The sequence below is a fragment of the Schistocerca gregaria genome, chromosome 1 (genome assembly GCF_023897955.1).
Source record: "Schistocerca gregaria isolate iqSchGreg1 chromosome 1, iqSchGreg1.2, whole genome shotgun sequence".
Taxonomy (NCBI): domain Eukaryota; kingdom Metazoa; phylum Arthropoda; class Insecta; order Orthoptera; family Acrididae; genus Schistocerca; species Schistocerca gregaria.
In genome coordinates this window covers 1105702294-1105722481 of record NC_064920.1, presented here as the reverse complement: position 1 = coordinate 1105722481, position 20188 = coordinate 1105702294, and the positions used below count along the sequence as shown (strand labels likewise).

The window sequence follows — 20188 nt, the reverse complement described above, 5'->3', positions numbered from 1 at the left end:
GGATTCGTTGTGAATAGGAAGGTAGGGAAGAGAGTGTGTAACTGTGAACAGTTCACTGACAGTGTTGTCATTATCAGAAGCGACAGCAAACCAACACCGACAACGATAGTTCAGGTATACATGCCAACGTCGCAAGCTGAAGATCAAGAGGTAGAGAAAGAGTATCAGGATACTGAAAGGGTAATGCAGTATGTAAAGGGGGATGAATATCTAATAGTCATGGGGGACTGGTATGCAGCTGTAGGGGAAGGAGTAGAAGAAAAGGTTACAGGAGAATGTGAGCTTGGGACAAGGAATGAGAGAGGAGAAAGTGTAATTGAGTTCTGTAACAAGTTTCACCTTGTAATAGCAAATACTATGTTCAAGAATCACAAGAGGAGGAGGTATACTTGTAAAAGGCCGGCTGAAACGGGAAGATTTCAGTTAGATTACATCATGGTCAGACAGAGATTCCGAAACCAGATACTGGATTGTAAGGCGTACCCAGGAACAGATATAGAATTAGATCACAATGCAGTAGCGACGAATAATAGGTTGAAGTTTGAGAGATTACTCAGGAAGTACTAAGGAATGACGAGATACGCTTGAAGTTCTCTAAGGCTACAGATACAGCAATAAGGAATAGCTGAGGAGGCAGTACAGTTGAAGAGGAATGGACATCTCTAAATACGGCAATCACAGAAGTTGGGAAGGAAAACATAGGTACAAAGAAGAAACCATGGGTAACAGAAGAAATGCTTCAGCTGATCGATCAAAGAAGGAAATACAAAAATGTTCAGGGAAATTCAGGAATACAGAAATACAAGTTGGTGAAGAATGAAATAAATAGGAAGTGCAGGGAAGCTAGGATGAAATGGCTGCATGAAAAATGAGAGAAATCGAAAAAGAAGCGATTGTACAGTACGACTGACTCAGCATATAGGAAAGTCAAAACAACCCTCGGTGAAATTAAAAGCAACGGTTGTAACACTGAGAGTTCAACGGGAACTCCACTGTTAAAAGCTTAGGAAAGAGCGGATAGATGGAAAAAGTACACGCAAACCCTCTATGAGGGAGAAGATTGGTCTGATGTTGTAAAAGATAGAAGAAGAAACAGCAGTCTATTTAGAACAGACAGGGGATCCTGTATTAGAATTAGAATTTAAAAGATGTTTGGAAGACTTAAGATTAAATAAGGCAGAAGGGATAGATAAAATTTCCTCAGAATTTCTAAAATCACTGGGAGAAGTGGCAACGAAACGATTATTCACGTTGGTGTGTAGAATTTATGAGTCCGGCGATATACTATCTGACTTCCAGAAAAATATCATGCACACAATTCTGAGAACTGTAAGAGCTGACAAGTTCGATAACTGTCGCACAGTCAGCTTAACAGCTCATACATTCAAGTGGCTGATAAGAATAATATACAGAAGAATGGAAAAGAAAATTAAGGCTGTGTTAGATGGCGATTGGTTTGGCTTTACTAAAGGCAAAGGCACTAGAGAAGCAATTCTAACGTTACGGTTGATACTAGAAGTAATTCTTACGAAAAAAGAAAAAGACACATTGATAGGATCTGTTGACCCGGAAGGAGCGTTCGACAGTGTCAAATGATGCAACTTGTTCGAAATCCTGAGGAAACTAGGCATAAGCTATAGGGAGAGACGTGTGATATACAATATGTACAAGAGCCACGAGGGAATAGTAAGAGTGACGACCAAGAACGAAGTTCTCCGATTAAAAAGGCCGTAAGGCAGTGTAATCTTTCGCCCGTACTGTGCAGTCTATACATCGAAGAAGCAATGGTGGAAATGAAAGAAAGCAACATGGAATTAAAACTGAAGATGTAAAGATATCTGCTGAATGGAATGAACGGTCTAATGAGCACAGGATACGGACTGAGAGTAAATCGAAGAAAGATGAAAGCAATGAAAAGTAGCAGAAAAGGGAACAGCGAGAGATTTAATATCAGGGTCGGTGGTTGAAGTATTTGCTCTAGCAGAATAGAAATGCGGAAGATACAAGTACCAAAACAATTTATTGGACTCACCAAAACGAAACAATAATACAATATCCAAAAGAACAACCCGTTCGATCCCGACTGCGGATCGACACGAACAGAAAACAACAAATAACAATAATAATAGAAAAACACTCGTCTTTTCACGGTGAGCGAACACAGACAATTCTACAACGTCCAGAGGTTCGTCGACTATACCAAGAGATCGGCCAGCTAAAAGAGGCGCCTGGCCCGGGCTACAGCTCTGCATCCTTCCGAATGATGCCTCGACCTGCCTTTTACCGGCAGTGAGCCGCTTTATAAAGCCAGTTGGCGGATGTATCTGCAGGAACTATTTGCGGTCACGTGCCTGGCGTAGCGAAGTAGTCCGTAGGCAAGCTGCGACCTGTGGTGCAGCTGTTCTGCAGATTGCGCGAACTGACTCTGTTTTCCTGATGAATATGCACCCTGTGATGGCATCCCGTGATGGTTTGACGTAAAATGGGACACCGATGTATTAGGCGCTACGATGTCAGAAGTGTGCGGCCACTGCAGTGGTCAAGAAGTAGAAGTAGATGAAGTTAAGGAATTCTGCTACCTAGGCAGCAAAATAATCAATGACGGACGGAGCATGGGGGACATCAAAAGCAGCCTAACACTGGCAAAACAGGTATTCCTGCCCAAGAGAAGTCTACTAGCATCAAACATTGGTCTTAGTTTGAGGAAAAATTACTGGGAATGTACACTTGGAGCAAATCATTGTATGGTAGTGAGACATGAACTGTGGGAAAACCGGAACAGAAGAGAATCAAAGCAGATAAATTCTTCTCGGGTTGATAGCCGAGTCAATGCGTTGTTCTCCAGCAACGTTTCAGCAAGTTTCTTACTTGCCATCTTCAGGCGAAGTGTCGGGTTCACGTCTCATCCGGGTCTTTATAGCCGCTGGACCACGGGCATCTCTGCATCCTTGGCGCGGGTCGGGCCAATCAGGCGCGAGCGGAATCGGCGCGGCGGCGCGTGGTGAGGGGGAGGGGGGGGGGGGGCGGGCGCCGGGTCCTGGCGTCTCGTCTCGGTGCGGCCTGTTTATCCCATACGCCGCCACCGACCTACCTCCATCGGAGCGCTCTCGTCTCATTCTTGATAATGTTGTATTCCACGCGCTGCTGAGTTGGAAGCCACTGTCCCGATTGACCAGGTTGTCACTAACCCGTATCTCCACTGCCTCTTTAATAACTGAGTCCCAGAAACCTTTCGCTCTACACAGTCTCTTGGTTTCTTCAAACTGAAACGTGTGTTCTTCACTGAGGCTGTGCTCCGCTACCGCGGATTTTTCTTTTTGTCTGAGGCGGACGCTTCTCACATGTTCAGAGATGCGTTGCGTTATGCAACGCTGCGTCTGCCCAATATATTGTTTCCCACATTCACAGGAAATACTGTAGACACCCGGAGTTCTTAGACCCAAGTTGTCCTTCATTGAGCCCAGCATATTTCTGATTTTTGTTGGAGCATGGAAGATGGTTATTATCTTGTTTTTCTCCAGTATCCTGGCAATCTTGGCCGTGGGTGGTCCTGTGTACGGGAGGAACGCCAGACTTTTGTTGTTCTCATCTTCCTGAAGGTTCTTCTCCTTCTTCTTCTTGCTCATATGGAGAGCGCGTCTAATCTGCGTGTCGGAGTATCCATTCATCTGGAAGGTTTTCTTCAGGTGCTGAATCTCAGCAGATAAACTATCCCTGTCGCATATGTCATCAGCTCTGCGGACCAGAGTAGTGAGCACGGACTTCTGTTGTGCTGGGTGATGGCAGCTGTTGGCGTTGAGGTACAGGTCTGTGTGCATGCTACCAGCGTTATAGACGCACGGCACAGCGGACACACCAGGAACCGCGGTGTTGGCCGTCGAATGGCGCTAGCTGCGCAGCATTTGTGCACCGCCGCCGTCAGTGTCAGCCAGTTTGCCGTGGCATACGGTGCTCCATCGCAGTCTTTAACACTGGTAGCATGGCGCGACAGCGTGGACGTGAACCGTATGTGCAGTTGACGGACTTTGAACGAGGGCGTATAGTGGGCATGCGGGAGGCCGGGTGGACGTACCGCCGAATTGCTCAACACGTGGGGCGTGAGGTCTCCACAGTACATCGATGTTGTCGTCAGTGGTCGGCGGAAGGTGCACGTGCCCGTCGACCTGGGACCGGACCGCAGCGACGCACGGATGCACGCCAAGACCGTAGGATCCTACGCAGTGCCGTAGGGGACCGCACCGCCACTTCCCAGCAAATTAGGGACACTGTTGCTCCTGGGGTATCGGCGAGGACCATTCGCAACCGTCTCCATGAAGCTGGGCTACGGTCCCGCACACCGTTAGGCCGTCTTCGGCTCACGCCCCCACATCGTGCAGCCCGCCTCCAGTGGTGTCGCGACAGGCGTGAATGGAGGGACGAATGGAGACGTGTCGTCTTCAGCAATGAGAGTCGCTTGTGCCTTGGTGCCAATGATGGTCGTATGCGTGTTTGGCGCCGTGCAGGTGAGCGCCACAATCAGGACTGCATACGACCGAGGCACACAGGGCCAACACCCGGCATCATGGTGTGGGGAGCGATCTCCTACACTGGCCGTACACCTCTGGTGATCGTCGAGGGGACACTGAATAGTGCACGGTACATCCAAACCGTCATCGAACCCATCGTTCTACCATTCCTAGACCGGCAAGGGAACTTGCTGTTCCAACAGGACAATGCACGTCCGCATGTATCCCGTGCCACCCAACGTGCTCTAGAAGGTGTAAGTCAACTACCCTGGCCAGCAAGATCTCCGGATCTGTCCCCCATTGAGCATCTTTGCGACTGGATGAAGCGTCGTCTCACGCGGTCTGCACGTCCAGTACGAACGCTGGTCCAACTGAGGCGCCAGGTGGAAATGGCATGGCAAGCCGTTCCACAGGAGTACATCCAGCATCTCTACGATCGTCTCCATGGGAGAATAGCAGCCTGCATTGCTGCGAAAGGTGGATATACACTGTACTAGTGCCGACATTGTGCATGCTCTGTTGCCTGTGTCTATGTGCCTGTGGTTCTGTCAGTGTGATCATGTGATGTATCTGCCCCCAGGAATGTGTCAATAAAGTTTCCCCTTCCTGGGACAATGAATTCACGGTGTTCTTATTTCAATTTCCAGGAGTGTAGATACTCTCAATTATATATATATATATATATATATATATATATATATATATATATATATATATATGTGTGTGTGTGTGTGTGTGTGTGTGTGTACATATATATTCTTTGCTTTACTTTACTGCCGAGAAATAAACATATCAATAATGTATCCAGTATTTTCACTTGGAAAACACATTTGATTTTCATAAAGAACACTCAACGAATGAATCTACAGTTAGCTCAAGTTATCATACTGCTTTTCAACTTGGAAAGGGTTGAGCAGTTTTACTGATTGTCAGGTTATCTTGACAATGTTAAAACTTGGTTACAGTTACAACTTATACACCTGCAGTGTGACGTTTGCGCTATTAGTTTCATAGCAAAATTAATTGTAGACTTCTGTTTCCTCAATGTAAATATTCATGGCTTTACGAGTCTATAGCTACGAGTATGCCAATGTTTGGACTCACATGTACATACTGCTTTTTTACGCAATGAAGAGAACGAATTCCACCGACAGAAGTTTACTGGCGTACTGAAAGTTAAGAGCTTGTCTTCGAATTAGCATTACTCGAAAAGTGGTACCAGACATTGATCCTTTAGTGAAAAGCAAAAGTAATGTTCGTTGATATTCTGTGTTTTTAGCTTTAACGTCTAAATAAAACGGAAAAGGAATATAAATTTATCAATTTCAATGTCGTCATAGAACTGCAGTTATCGTAAAGTCACCCCCCCCCCCTCTCCTCCGCCACAGTCCTTTGCACCTTCAAAATATTAAAAGAGATATTGAATTTCGTTGGCAGTTTTCATTAATACAACATACTTAAAAACAAATCTGAAACGAAACGCCTTCATGAGCGACCCATGGTTGCTCACTACTGTAGTGTGAGCGCAAGACAACTCGCACGAGCACCTCTGCTGAACTGCTGGACATCTCAGTGTGCCTTTACCCGGGAAAAGCCAGTTAGCCTGGCAAGAACCCCAGGCTCCGTGAAAGTGTCACTTCGAGCAAATGTAACTCTGTGAAAGTGTTCCAACCTCCTGGCTGCCATTAAATTAAACCTCCGATTGATGTCTGGACAAGTGGAGGATGTTTTCTAACAGCAGAAGAACACGTGAACACCAACATGCGGATTTATTGGTTATTGTCTACCGTGATAATACTCCACGTTCTTACTCATCTAGGTTCCGTGAAACTTAGCGTCAAGGTCGCGGGTACACCTTCAGTTGTATAGGTTTTAAGGAGCTGGCGTGATATAATTACCTCACGGGTCGAATACATATGGATTTGATTAACAACGTGCATGGTTCACAGCGTGAGCAGCTAGTCCTTACCACTCAACTACAAGTTCACATCGATGCCTCCAGGTGGTTGCACACGGCAGCAGACTTTTATACTCATTCACTTGTCATAAATCCTGAAGTCCTGCTAGACGGTAGCACAGTCCTCAGATATGAAAATTTGTTCGCTATATAGTAAAATTAGTTCTGACATCAGTGTATATTATAGTTGCAGTGATAGAAAAACCTATTTTATGGGATTCTAAATGAGATATCGTGTTTTATGTTTCGAATTTTATCATACAGTAATCCGTCTGACGCCGTGAGAACAATAAAGCAGATCACCATCGATTGTGAGACTGTATCATTTATTCATGCTTTTGGCATCTGCTGATCTTATGGTGGGTTACGTTTATCTGAGCAATAGGCCGACATTGCAAAAATGAACATTCACGAAAAGCTGTCGCACTGGTTTCTCTGATATTGAGTTAAATGTAGGATGTCTGCTTTAGTCCCTTTTGGTTCTTATTGCCTCACTTGTATTCTAGGCCTGTACCATGTTGGTAGACAGTACTGCTTTAATTTAGCCATTTCCACAGATGGCAGTTTGTGTTTCGAGTTGGCTGTTTTACTGTGCAGGAATCGGCTTAAGTGTGAAATGTCAACATTAACTCTGTTGAATCTGTGTTAAGAGCTAACAGAAAAGACAATTACCAGGAAAAGTTAGCCGCAAAGGAACTATAATCTCCCAGACCAGATCTGTTGATTGAGAAAATGACGAAATCAAATAAGCGTGACTATAAGTGAACATTTAACAGCGAAGTATATAATCCATGTAAGTTGTTGTGTGAGTGCAGCATAAGAACGTCTGATTTTAAGCATGGAAGTTAATTCGTTAACTAATATATGTGTTAGGGATCTTGTACATTTATCCGAAAAATAAAAAGGTGTGAAAACTCCCCATTACACAAACATTTGGAACAGAGAGGAGCGAAAACTTAATTATTTCGTGCTTCCCCTAAACTGTACTTCATTATACACAAAACAAAAAAATTCCAAAAACAGTTCTTTTCTTCATACAAGTTATGCATGTCAATATTATTATTATTATTACTCTTACTATTATTGTTATTGTTATTATTATTGGCAGTGGATGCAGATGCATTAACATGTTGATAAACATAACTGTTATACAGCAGGCGTTATTAATTTCACACTCTCATATTTCTGTGAATCTAAAAACTTATGAACACCCAGAACGTATATTCATGAACTGCCACTGCACCAGACGCAACGTGTTGCAGAGACATAATTCAGCTTTTAACCACCGGGGCATCTGGCAGCTCAGCCCAAGGATAGTTCATGAGCCCATGCGAATAGTAAACGGTTAAGAAAACTCACTTGACCTCTTAGGAACAAATAATCCTGAGTTAATAACGAGCATCTAAACCGATTCAAGGATTAGTGTACATAGGGCTGTCGTAGCAAGACTGAATATTGTAATCCCCAAATCCTAGAAAAATAAGCGAAAAATATACTTATTCAAAAAAGCAGATAAAAATTCGCTTGACGCCTTCCTGAGAGACAATCTCCACTCATTCCAAATTAATAATATCAGTGTAGACCAGATGTGGCTTAAATTCAAATAAATAGTATCGGCAGCAATTAAGAGATTTATACCAAATAAATTAACAAACGAAGGAGCTGATCCTCCTTTGTACACAAAACGTGTTAGAACACGGTTGCAGAAACAACGAAACAAAAATGCCAGATTCAAACAGACGCAAAATTCCCTAGATTGCCGATCTTTTACAGAAGCTCGAAATTTTGCGCGAGCTTCAATGCCAGATGCCTTTAACAGTTTCCACAACGAAACTTTGTCTCGAAACCTGGCAGAAATATCCAAAAAAGTTCTGGCCGTATGTGAAGTATGTTAGCGTGCTTCTCTGCACGATAGAAATGGAGATACTATCGAAGACAGTGCTGCCAAAGCAGAGTTAATAAACACAGCCCTCCGAAATGCCTTCACAAAAGAAGACGAAGTAAATATTCCAGAATTCGAATCGAGAAGAGCTGCCAACATGAGTAACGTAGAAGTAAATATCCTCAGAGTAGTGAAGCAACTTAAATAACTTAATAAAACCAAGTCTTCTGGTCCAAACTGTATACCAATTAGATTCCTTTCGGAGTATGCTTCTGCATTAGCTCCATACTTAACAATCATATACAACCGTTTGCTCGACGAAAGATCCGTACCCAACGACTGGAAGGTTGCACAGGTCACACCAATATTCAAGAATGGTAGTAGGAGTAATCCACTAAATTGCAGGCCCATATCGTTAACGTCGATATGCAGCAGGATTTTAGAACATATATTGTGTTCGAACATAATGAATTACCTCGACGAAAACGGTCTATTGACACACAGTCAACATGGGTTTAGAAAACATCGTTCTTGTGAAACACAACTAGCTCTTTATTCACATGACTTGTTGAATGCTATTGCCAAGGAATTGCAGATCGATTCCGTATTTCTGGATTTCCGGAAGACTTTTGACACTGTACCACGCAAGGGGCTATTAGGAAAATTGCGTGCTTATGGAATATCGTTTCAGTTATGCGACTAGGTCTGTGATTTCCTGTCAGAGACTGGTCAGGTGACTACAGGGCTGTAAACACAAAATCAATTAGGGGTAATGCAGGAGTAGGTTTAATAATGAATAGGAAAATAGGAATGCGGGTAAGCAACTACAAACAGTATAGTGAACGCATTTTTGTGGCCAAGATAGATACGAAGCCCACACCTACTACAGTAATTGACGGAAAGTCATCGAGTAAAATAAAAGTGATTTCAGGCGTTTCTCAAGGTAGTGTTACAGGCCCTTTGCTGTTCCTTATCTATATAAATGATTTGGCAGACAATCTCAGCAGCCGTCTTCGGTTCTTTGCAGATGACTCTGTCGTTTATCGACTAATAAAGTCATTAGAAGATCAAAACAAACTGCAAAACTATTTAGAAGAAATATCGGAATGGTGCGAAAAGTGGCAGTTGACCTTCAATAACGCAAAGTGTGAGGTCATCCACATGAGTCCTAAAAGGAACACGTTTAACCTCGGTTACACAATAAATCAGTCTAATCTAAAAGCTGATTTATTGTGTAACCAAATTTTGCTGTATGATTAAATGATGATGGGGTCCTCTTGGGTAAAATATTCAAGAGGTAAAATAGTCCCCCATTCGGATCTCTCTCAAGGGGATGTCGTTATCAGAAGAAAGAAAACTGGCGTTCTACGGATCGGAGCTTGGAATGTCAGATCACTTAGTCGGGCAGGTAGGTTAGAAAATTTAAAAGGGAAATGGATAGGTTAAAGTTAGATATAGTGGGAATTAGTGAAGTTCGGTGGCAGGAGGAACAAGACTTCTGGTCAGGTGACTACAGGGCTGTAAACACAAAATCAATTAGGGGTAATGCAGGAGTAGGTTTAATAATGAATAGGAAAATAGGAATGCGGGTAAGCAACTACAAACAGTATAGTGAACGCATTTTTGTGGCCAAGATAGATACGAAGCCCACACCTACTACAGTAGTACAAGTTTATATGCCAACGAGCTCTGCAGATGACGAAGAAGTTGAAGAAATGTATGATGAAATAAAAGAAATTATTCAGGTAGTGAAGTGTGACGAAAATTTAATAGTCATGGGTGACTGGAATCCGGTAGTAGGAAAAGGGAGAGAAGGAAACGTAGTACGTGAATATGGACTGGGGCTAAGAAATGAAAGAGGAAGCCGCCTGGTAGAATTTTGCACAGAGCACAATTTAATCATAGCTAACACTTGGTTTAAGAATCATGAAACAAGGTTGTATACATGGAAGAACCCTGGAGGTACTAAAAGGTATCAGATAGATTATATAATGGTAAGACAGAGATTTAGGAACCAGGTTTTAAATTGTACAGAGTTTCAGGGAGAGCATAAGGGTACAATAGACAGGAATGGGGGAAAGAAATACAGTAGAAGAAGAATGGGTAGCTTTGAGGGATGAAGTAGTGAAGGCAGCAGAGGATCAAGTAGGTAAAAAGACGAGCGCTAGTAGAAATCCTTGGGTAACAGAAGAAATATTGAATTTAATTTATGAAAGGAGAAAGTATTGTATGAATATCAAGAGCTCAGATGGAAGCCCATTTCTAAGTAAAGAAGGGAAAGCAGAAAGGTGGAAGGAGTGTATAGAGGGTCTATACAAGGGCGATGTACTTGAGGACAATATTATGGAAATAGAAGAGGATGTAGATGAAGACAAAATGGGAGATAAGATACTGCGTGAATAGATTGACAGAGCACTGAAAGACCTGAGTCGACACAAGGCCCCCAGAGTAGACAACATTCCATTAGAACTACTGACGGCCTTGGGAGAGCCAGTCATGACAAAACTCTACCATCTGGTGAGCAAGATGTATGAAACAGGCGAAATACCCTCAGACTTCAAGAAGAATATAATAATTCCAATCCCAAAGAAAGCAGGTGTTGACAGGTGTGAAAATTACCGAACAATCTGTTCAATAAGCCACAGCTGCAAAATACTAACGCGAATTCTTTACAGACGAATGGAAAAACTAGTAGAAGCCGCCCTCGGGGAAGATCAGTTTGTATTTCGTAGAAACGTTGGAACACGTGAAGCAATACTGACTCTACGACTTATCTTAGAAGAAAGATTAAGGAAAATGCAAACCTACGTTTCTAGCATTTGTAGACTTAGAGAAAGCTTTTGACACTGTTGATTGGAATACTCTCTTTCAAATTCTAAAGGTGGCAGGGGTACAATACAGGGAGCGAAAGGCTATTTACAATTTGTACAGAAACCAGATGGCAGTTATAAGAGTCGAGGTGCATGAAAGGCGGTGGTTGGGAAGGGAGTGAGACAGGGTTGTAACCTATCCCCAATGTTATTCAATCTGTATATTGAGCAAACAGTAAAGGAAACAAAAGAAAATTTCGGTGTAGGTATTAAAATCCATGGACAAGAAATAAAAACTTTGAGGTTCGCCGATGACATTGTAATTCTGTCAGAGACAGCAAAGGACTTGGAAGAGCAGTTGAACGGAATCGACAGTGTATTGAAATGAGGATATAAGATGAACATCAACAAAAGCTAAACGAGGATACTGGAATGTAGTCGAATTAAGTCGGGTGATGCTGAGGGAATTAGATTAGGAAATGAGACACTTAAAGTAGTAAAGGAGATTTGCTATTTGGGTAGCAAAATAACTGATGATGGTCGAAGTAGAGAGGATATAAAATGTAGACTGGTAATGGCAAGGAAAGCGTTTCTGAAGAAGAGTAATTTGTTGACATCGAGTATTTTTGAAAGTATTTGTATGGAGTGTAGCCATGTATGGAAGTGAGACATGGACGATAAATAGTTTGGACAAGAAGAGAATAGAAGCTTTCGAAATGTGCTGCTACAGAAGAATGCTGAAGATTAGATGGGTAGATCACATAACTAATGAGGAAGTATTGAATAGGATTGGGGAGAAGAGGATCTTGTGGCAGAACTTGACCAGAAGAAGGGATCGGTTGGTAGGACATGTTCTGAGGCATCAAGGGATCACCAATTTAGTACTGGAGGGCAGCGTGGAGTGTAAAAATCATAGAGGGAGACCAAGAGATGAATACAGTAAGCAGATTCAGAAGGATGTAGGTCGCAGTAGGTAGTGGGAGATGAAGAAGCTTGCACAGGATAGAGTAGCATGGAAAGCTGCATCAAACTAGTCTCTGGACTGAAGACGACAACAACAACAACAATCTAAAAGCCGTAAATTCAACTAAATGCCTAGGTATTACAATTACGAACAACATAAATTGGAAGGAACACATAGAAAATGTTGTGGGGGAGGCAAGACATTTAGAAAATGTAACAGACCTACTAAGGAGACTGCCAACACTACGCTTGTCCGTCCACTTTTAGAATAGTGTTGCGCAGTGTGGGATCCTTACCGGATAGGACTGACTGAGCACATTGAAAAAGTTCATTGAAGGACAGCACGTTTTGTATTGTCGCGAAATATGGGAGAAAGTGTCACAGAAATGATACAGGATTTGGGATGGACATCATTAAAAGAAAGGCGATTTTAGTTGCGACGGAATATTCTTACGGAATTCCAATAACCAACTTTCTCCTCCGAATGCGAAAATATGTTGTTGACACAGACTTACATGTGGAGGAACGATCACTGAGATAAAATAAGGGAAATCAGAGCTCGTACGGAAAAATATAGGTGTTCATTCTTTCCGCGCGCTATACGAGAATGGAATAATAAAGAATTGTGAAGGTGGTTCCATGAACCCTCTGCCAGGCACTTAAATGTGACTTACAGAGTATCCATGTAGATGTTGATGTAGATGTAGATGTAAATAGTAAAGTTGGGCAGCAAGCGCTCTTCTCTGCCATTGGCTGACATTGTGACGTCAGGTGGAAGCAGGCAATCACAAGCAGATGACCCGGCATGCGTGTTTACGTCACGTTTTTGGCGAAAGGTGTGGTTTATACCATAATACCATAATTTTGGTGTCAAAACTGCTTTTCTGTTGCTAAAATGTTACCTTTGGAACTGATGAGTTCTATTCTGTCTTAGCTTATGTCTCACGCATCAGTAAAATATCGGATCACAACCACACTGACATACACTTGAAATGCGAAACGTTGACGCAAATAAATCAGAAACTATTAATTTAATTGCACTGAAATAAATTTAGATAACGGCATAATTCCCGTAAATTAAGATTATATAAATAATAAAAAAACAACTTTACTTATCATTTCTCCTCTGCAGTGAATCTGCCAAGCTGTGTTGTAAATATGCAAAAACATTCGTAACATCATTCTTGTAATGTAGTGACAAAATTCGAGAGAGTTTTACATACACAGTATCACACGCAATTATACTCTGTATACAATGGTTCCGCCAGAAATATATGTTCCTACATACACAACGTTTATTTACAAAGCATTTAAACTACATATTGAATTCATTATTGTGATGACATATGACACATTCTCCCACTTTCTTCGATGTGCAGTCTCAGATATTCTTACTCTGACTTTTAATGAATCCAGCACAAACGAATAAATGTGCGAGTTCTAAAGTAAATTCTAATAATCTCTTCGTGTATATTGGGGAAACGCTCACCAAGTGTTGCCCCTTTCTCCAGAGAAATTGTCACTGCTATGAAGCTGAGCAAAAGTGATCTCGAATTGAGTTATTGTCTCAAAACATTTTTCTGAGGGCACAAGTGAACTTCCCCTAGAAATAGAATGCACACTCAGCTGATAGGTTTTTCTCCTGGGATTGACTCCAGCCATTCAGTAGGTATAGCTTACGTTCTGTCTTACTGCCTGCGCCGATGAGCTATATATCCGGCAAGATACTGAATTCCCGCCCCGCCCCACCCCCCTCCCCTCCTCCTCCACGCTACAGTCAGAATCCACGGATGATGAGGAACTCTCATAAGTTTCTGCAGTCGGTTCTGCCCCTGCAGTTTCTTTCTGTCGTTCAACCATTGACAGTGCTTCAGACACATCGGGAAGAATGCTGTTGAACACTACTGCAGTCATAAATGTTGCTTTTTCATCGGATTCAACAAAAGAAGCAGAGGAATATAGAAAGAATTGGTTCTTAACAATGATAACCTTATTCTGTTTTTTATATCTACTGGAGTTGGGCCCCTCACAAGAGCAAAGACGATTTCCAGTCAGTCCTGATTCAGCGTGGCAGTCAGCATTCATTTTTGACATCCTATTCTCTTAAGTGGCTGAATAGACCTAAAAGTGGCCAAATAAATTACACGAATCCTTTCTGAAAAGGTGACAAAGGATTTGATGTTCCAACGTGCATGCTCTTACAGCATTTGTAGAACTTGTGCAGACATTGTTCTGGTACTTCGAAATGAATTCCGGATCCACATGTCAGATGTTTCTTACTTTCGAAGTTCCTTGAACTGAGGACATCTTAACTATCATTGACCAGCTATATGAAGTCACTAGTGTGTCCTTTTTCTGGCATTGAATATCGAACGGCCTGAGAAGTTGTGTGAGACAGCAATTCGGCTGCTAAATGCAGCCTCTCTTGCTCTCTGCCCTTGACAGTGCTGTGTTGCTAAGTTAGCTTTGGGCTCATTTTCATCTCGCCACTGTCTAAAGCGAAAAGTCTGGCGAAGACGGATTTCGTCACTGCCTTGTTTTCTGCAATAATGGCTTCATCCAACAAATGATTCAGTAACAGCTTCATCAAACGTGGGACGTCAGCGAACTCGGACACACGTTTCCTCGTCGTCGCTAGGATGAGAGAAACAACTGTTTATGTGCGTCACGCCAAGCTCGCTCCAAGCGGAAATACTTCTTATTCCACGTCTGCCACACAATGTGCAACCCCATACGAATTATTGGCTAAGGCGACAATAAACAGCACAAACTGGCATTGTAAAAGGTATATGAACGCGTGGTGTCTGTTCTTTCGGACTTGTCCGAGGGAATATGCATTCATGTAAGTGGTTCGCCTCGATGGGGAATAATCTAACTTCTTCAGTGTGGATGCACAAATACATCTGACCTCATGCGGGAATCTCAGAGAAGCGAGCACAGAGGACAAGAACAGGAACTGCAAATAGGTGACGTTAGGTGGGAGTATGGAGTCGTCCAACAGGCGTGCTGAAATTGTCCGCACAAAGCCGATAAACATATTGTTTGGTGTGGTGCAGTGGTTAGCAACTGCCTAATAAGCTGGATATGCAAGTTTGGAATCCTGGTAAGGCAAATATTTTTCATTCATTGCTGCTCATTCTGCATGAAGTCCCAATGCAGCTGACGTCACTAGTCCCTTCCCCTTTCATTCCTTTCTCCCCTTTCACCTTCAATTTGCATACAGGGTGAAAAGTATTTAAACTGAAAAACCCTAGGATGTTGTAGGGGGCATCAAAACAAAAACTTTTCCCTAATGTCATTTTTTCGTATGAGGAATATTTAAACCAGTAGAGGAAGATTTCTCTGGTGGCAAATTAACTAAACCAACAAAAACTTTTCCATTTTTTATGACCAAGAGGCAACACATTAACACAACCCTATTTCAATTACGGTAAATTTTCGAAAATGCCTCCAATCACACGTAAACAAAGGTTAATCATGTTCTGTCTGACATGGGCAAAAAACCCAGGAGGCAAAAAACCCAGGAGTATCCTGAATTGTTCCTGCTGCTGCTACTATCCGGGCAACCAGATCCTCTTCTGATGCAACAGGAGTTGCATAAACAATCGTCGGTCCAGGAATCGACGCACACGACGACTGAAATGTGCCGGAGACCCGTCATGTTGGAACCACATGCGTTGTCTTGTATGGAGCGGGACGTCTTCCAGCAACTCTGGCAATGCTCTGGCGAGAAAACTGTAGTAGTTCCTGCCATTTAATGGCCTAGGTAGCAGATACGGCCCAATTAAACAGTCCTCAACAACACCGACCCGCACATTAGCGAAGAACCGCACTTGATGAGCGCTAGTAACTGTGGCATGTGGGTTATCCTCACTCCAAACATCCGAATTGTGCATGTTGAACACTCCATCACGCCCGAAAGTTGCTTCATCGGTATATAAAACAGAGGACGGAAATGTAGGATACATTTCACACTGTTCCAGGTATCACCGCGAAAACTGTGCTCTGGGTGGATAATCAACTGATTCCAAGTTGTGGACACGCTGTAAGTGAAATGGACGTAAAAATTGCTCTCGAAGAACTGTTCTTACATTCGTCTGATTCGTCCCCATGTTACGTGCAATTGCAGGAGTGCTGATTGAAGGATCCCGCTCCACATACTGCAAGAGAGCTTCCTCAAATTGCAGCGTTCTTACCGTGCGACGGCGTCCCTGTCCAGGTAATCTGCTAATGACCCGGTCTCACGCAGTCGTTGGTACACAGCAGCAAAGGTCGTATGATGCGGGATACGGCGATTAGGGTATTGTTGTTGATAAACCCGCTGTGCAGCTCGTCCGTTGTGGTGCTCTACGTAGTATGCACCAACCATGTCAGTGCACTCACTCCACGTGTATCACTCCATTAGTAAACAGAGACAATGCGCTACTACACTGGTGGACAGCAGTTGCCTACAACTGAAGAGCGTAATACGCCTTCTGACAACTGAAGATCGTAATACGGCTTCTAACAACTTAAGAGCGTAATACGGCCTCGGCGGGTTTAAATAATCCTCATAGGAAAAAATGACATTAGGGAAAAATATTTGTTTTGATGTCACCTACAGCCTCCCAGAGTTTGTCGGTTTAAATACTTTTCACCCTGTATATGGTAACAATTAATTTTCGGTCTCACTTGTATATTCCGCACAGAGTACTTCACAGAGAAAACCATAAACCATAAAGCTGGCGAACGGAGTACTGATGCCACTGTCCTCTGTTCGCTAGCTACTTCAGTTTCAGATCAAATCTCTGTGCAATTAAAGGAAAAGTGTAACACTCCCGAATTGGTTAAAGTTGACACTGTTGACTGTGTACTTATTACAACTTGATCGAAGTACTCCACCAAACAGAGTAAAAACTATCATACACAGCGTGAAATAGTGTACTGTTCGGCTCGCAACTGAGAAAACGCACTGATGACTACATACCCCTGGCTGAGTCATTGTCTACAGTGAACGCTCAGAGTGCCTATCTACAGCTCCCGACAGAGAGCACTGTGAGCGCTACTATCATCCAACTGTGAGAACCCTATCGCACATGCATATTTCCTGCTACTGGAGTGAGAAATTCGACACCGCACCAACGATTATTATCAGTCGCTTTTTGCAGGTGTGTCAACAGTAACTTCCACCATTAAATATTGCAGTATTTGCACAATGTTATCCTCTGGCAAACCTGAGAAGTATATTTGCAGAGCTTCTATTACTTACAATGAATTTTATTACTATAAGTCGAGTAGCCACGAGTCTCCTGGAGAGAGTTAAGAAGCGAAGAAATATGGAAGAAACGTGTGAGAAATTAAGAAATAGTGTACAATGATACACTGTTAGACTGATGAGAGTATGCCATCAACTCGGTAGAATCTCAGGCAGTTGTGGTGTGTGGAACTATTGAAAGCGACCCATCAACGGGATGCAGATGTTAAGTTCATCAACGCCTTTAGTGTTGTACTAGATGAGCAGGCAATGACCTAGCACCAAATTTACGTCTCCTCCTTCTTGCACTCCCTATTTCTTCATAGGAATACAAACCAAACGTCTACCACGGTCATAGAAACGACACAGAAGCAAGTTTCACGCTTGAGAACAGGTTGGTGGAAGGCTTACCTCAAGAACTGAGGTAGCAGAATGCCTGTTAGAAAACTTGGAGCACAAAACGAGTAAATTTCCTGATCAAACTATCGTAATACGAGGCGACTTAGATCTTCCAATTATAAAATGGCAGTGATTATAAAAAGGCAGTGATTTGTGAAAATTACTTCAGGCCGATAGAGAGCGATCTCGTGAAGATAACATTCGAGACGTCATGATATTACAAAATTTCTATGAATTCACCTCTCCCCATCACACCTCACATCCCGGAGTATAGGTGTAGATGTTGAAGGCAATGGTAAACCAACTGCACAGGTAATCATGTTCTATATTACTGTTCGATTACGGGACTCTCTTATTTGTTCCACGCTGTTTCTGATATCCGGACTAACTGCAGTTCTTTGTGTTTTAGCTGTCGCTGCAGAAGAACGCGGAACACTGGTGTGGCGCCGTCATCTTGAACGAAGACTGGGCACTCACTGCAGCACAGTGTGTCGAAGAGTGAGTATCTCCATACGCGAAGTATAAGAAATAGTGGCACACTTTGCCCCTCACTGGGTGCTAATGCCTTTAAGTCAGTAAAATCCCTGAGACGATTTTAGCACCGAACACAGCTGGGCGATGCAATCCTCTGTTTAGAATTGTGGCTCGATATACTAATAGGTTCGGATTGTACATGACTGCTTTCACGCCCAGCAGCTAAACCTGCTGCTCCTTTAGTCTATTAATCCAAACATTCGCATTTCATGCGAATTTTGTAACCTAAAACAAGTTGAAACGAAGCAGAATAATAATTAGAATAATAACTGAATAAATGCTGTAAATGGCTCCAGAGAGCTTAAGTTGAAAGAACTAATAATTCATTTATTCAGTCAAAACTATGAAATCTTAAAAATGAAAATAAAGTTATAAGAATACTCAAATGCTATAAAGTTTGCTTGAATCCGTTATTAGAAAGAGAACAGACTCCTCAAATACTATCTAAACAACACTAGTACTCAGGAAACAGAGCCCCCTGCTTTTAAATTAAACACAAAATATTCTCCATCTCTTAAATACATGATATCTATTACGGTGATCAACATATTCTCCGAATCATTTGTAGGTTCCCACGCTGCATACAGTATTAATTCAAAAATGCATATGAAAAAAGTTAAAATTCAGTACTGAACCACATCTAATGCTTGCGAATGTTAAAATTCCAGCCAAAAATATTAAAGTGTTTGTTCGACCACTTGTCGCCCAGGATCTATCACTTATGCAAGTCTAAAACCACATTATCGGCTCCCCAACACGTTACCTCAAGACCGATCCACACAGACTGCCAGATGCATATTTTAGGCATGACCGCTCGACTCACAATGACCAGAAGTGAAGGCTCGCTCGCGCTTTTAAGCTTTCCCACTCCAAAATTCACGACGTGCTTAAAGCACAGGAAGTGGACCATAATTTAAAATATGCATAAGTAAGAAATGTATCACATGTGTTAAACAAAAGATCTGCCTTTGACAGTCCTCTACAGACCCTACACATTGTTTTGCAACTAAGAGTTTAGGCATCATTAATTAAAACATGACTTTTGCACATGCATGCTTACGAAAAATAACGGAAAGAAAGTTGTTAAAGCATGAGAAGCACTTAAGTTAGACTGCCTAATAAATGCGCCTTTTCACGCTCTATTCAGTGACGCTATCAAATCTTATATGCAAACTATCACGAGTGTTTTTAATATAGTTCAATTAAATAAACTAGAATTTAAGTAATAACATAGACTTCATTACATGGTTTAACTGTGGAGAAAACGATGAGCTGGCACATGTACATAATTAAAAGGATATAAAAACCGTAGTAACACAATAAATAAAATATGTACAAATGTGTCGCTTTCAGGATTGACAGCTAGTGCCCTAAGCTATCATTCAATACTGATTTGTCCAGGTCTCATGCAGCATTCAACAGCTATTGATTGTAAAGTTCTACTGTAAGATTATTACTGTGAGTATGTAACTTCCATGGTTTTCGTGATATTCATGATATTTATATCTCTATATATGAATTACAGTCCCTTGTATATGTGACGTGACTGTTTTTGTTCTACGGTGAAACTGCGAGTTACTATTGAATTTCGAAGTATTTCAAAGTACATTCTGCCATGTTGCAAACGCCGCCATCTTTGGAGCCACTTACTCTCAGACCATGGTGGTGAGATAGCTAAACATCATTCCCCATCGTCTGCGGCCTGGAGAAAACTGCCGATTACATGTTGCTGGACGCATGTTTTCCCGCAGTTGCGCGGATTTCGGTCACAGACGAACTGTTTCCATTCGCATTGGCTTCAGCAGCCGAACCAACACACACAGTACCAGAACTCGATAACTTTTGCTTGGCTGATTGCTCACCAGCTTATGTGTTAGGTTAGAATTTTCGTTAAGTATCGCCCAC

At 42.3% G+C, this 20188-nt stretch overlaps 1 protein-coding gene across 2 annotated transcripts in view; it reads left to right on the top strand.

Moving 5' to 3' along the window:
• LOC126282890 (hypodermin-B-like) overlaps positions 1 to 20188 on the top strand; it is an 86637-nt gene that overhangs the window by 17547 nt on the left and 48902 nt on the right. For both annotated transcript variants that reach the window (XM_049982230.1, XM_049982229.1), the window contains exon 3: positions 18159 to 18247. In XM_049982230.1, the coding sequence (XP_049838187.1) occupies positions 18159 to 18247 (89 nt within the window). The remainder of the gene's footprint in view (positions 1 to 18158; positions 18248 to 20188) is intronic.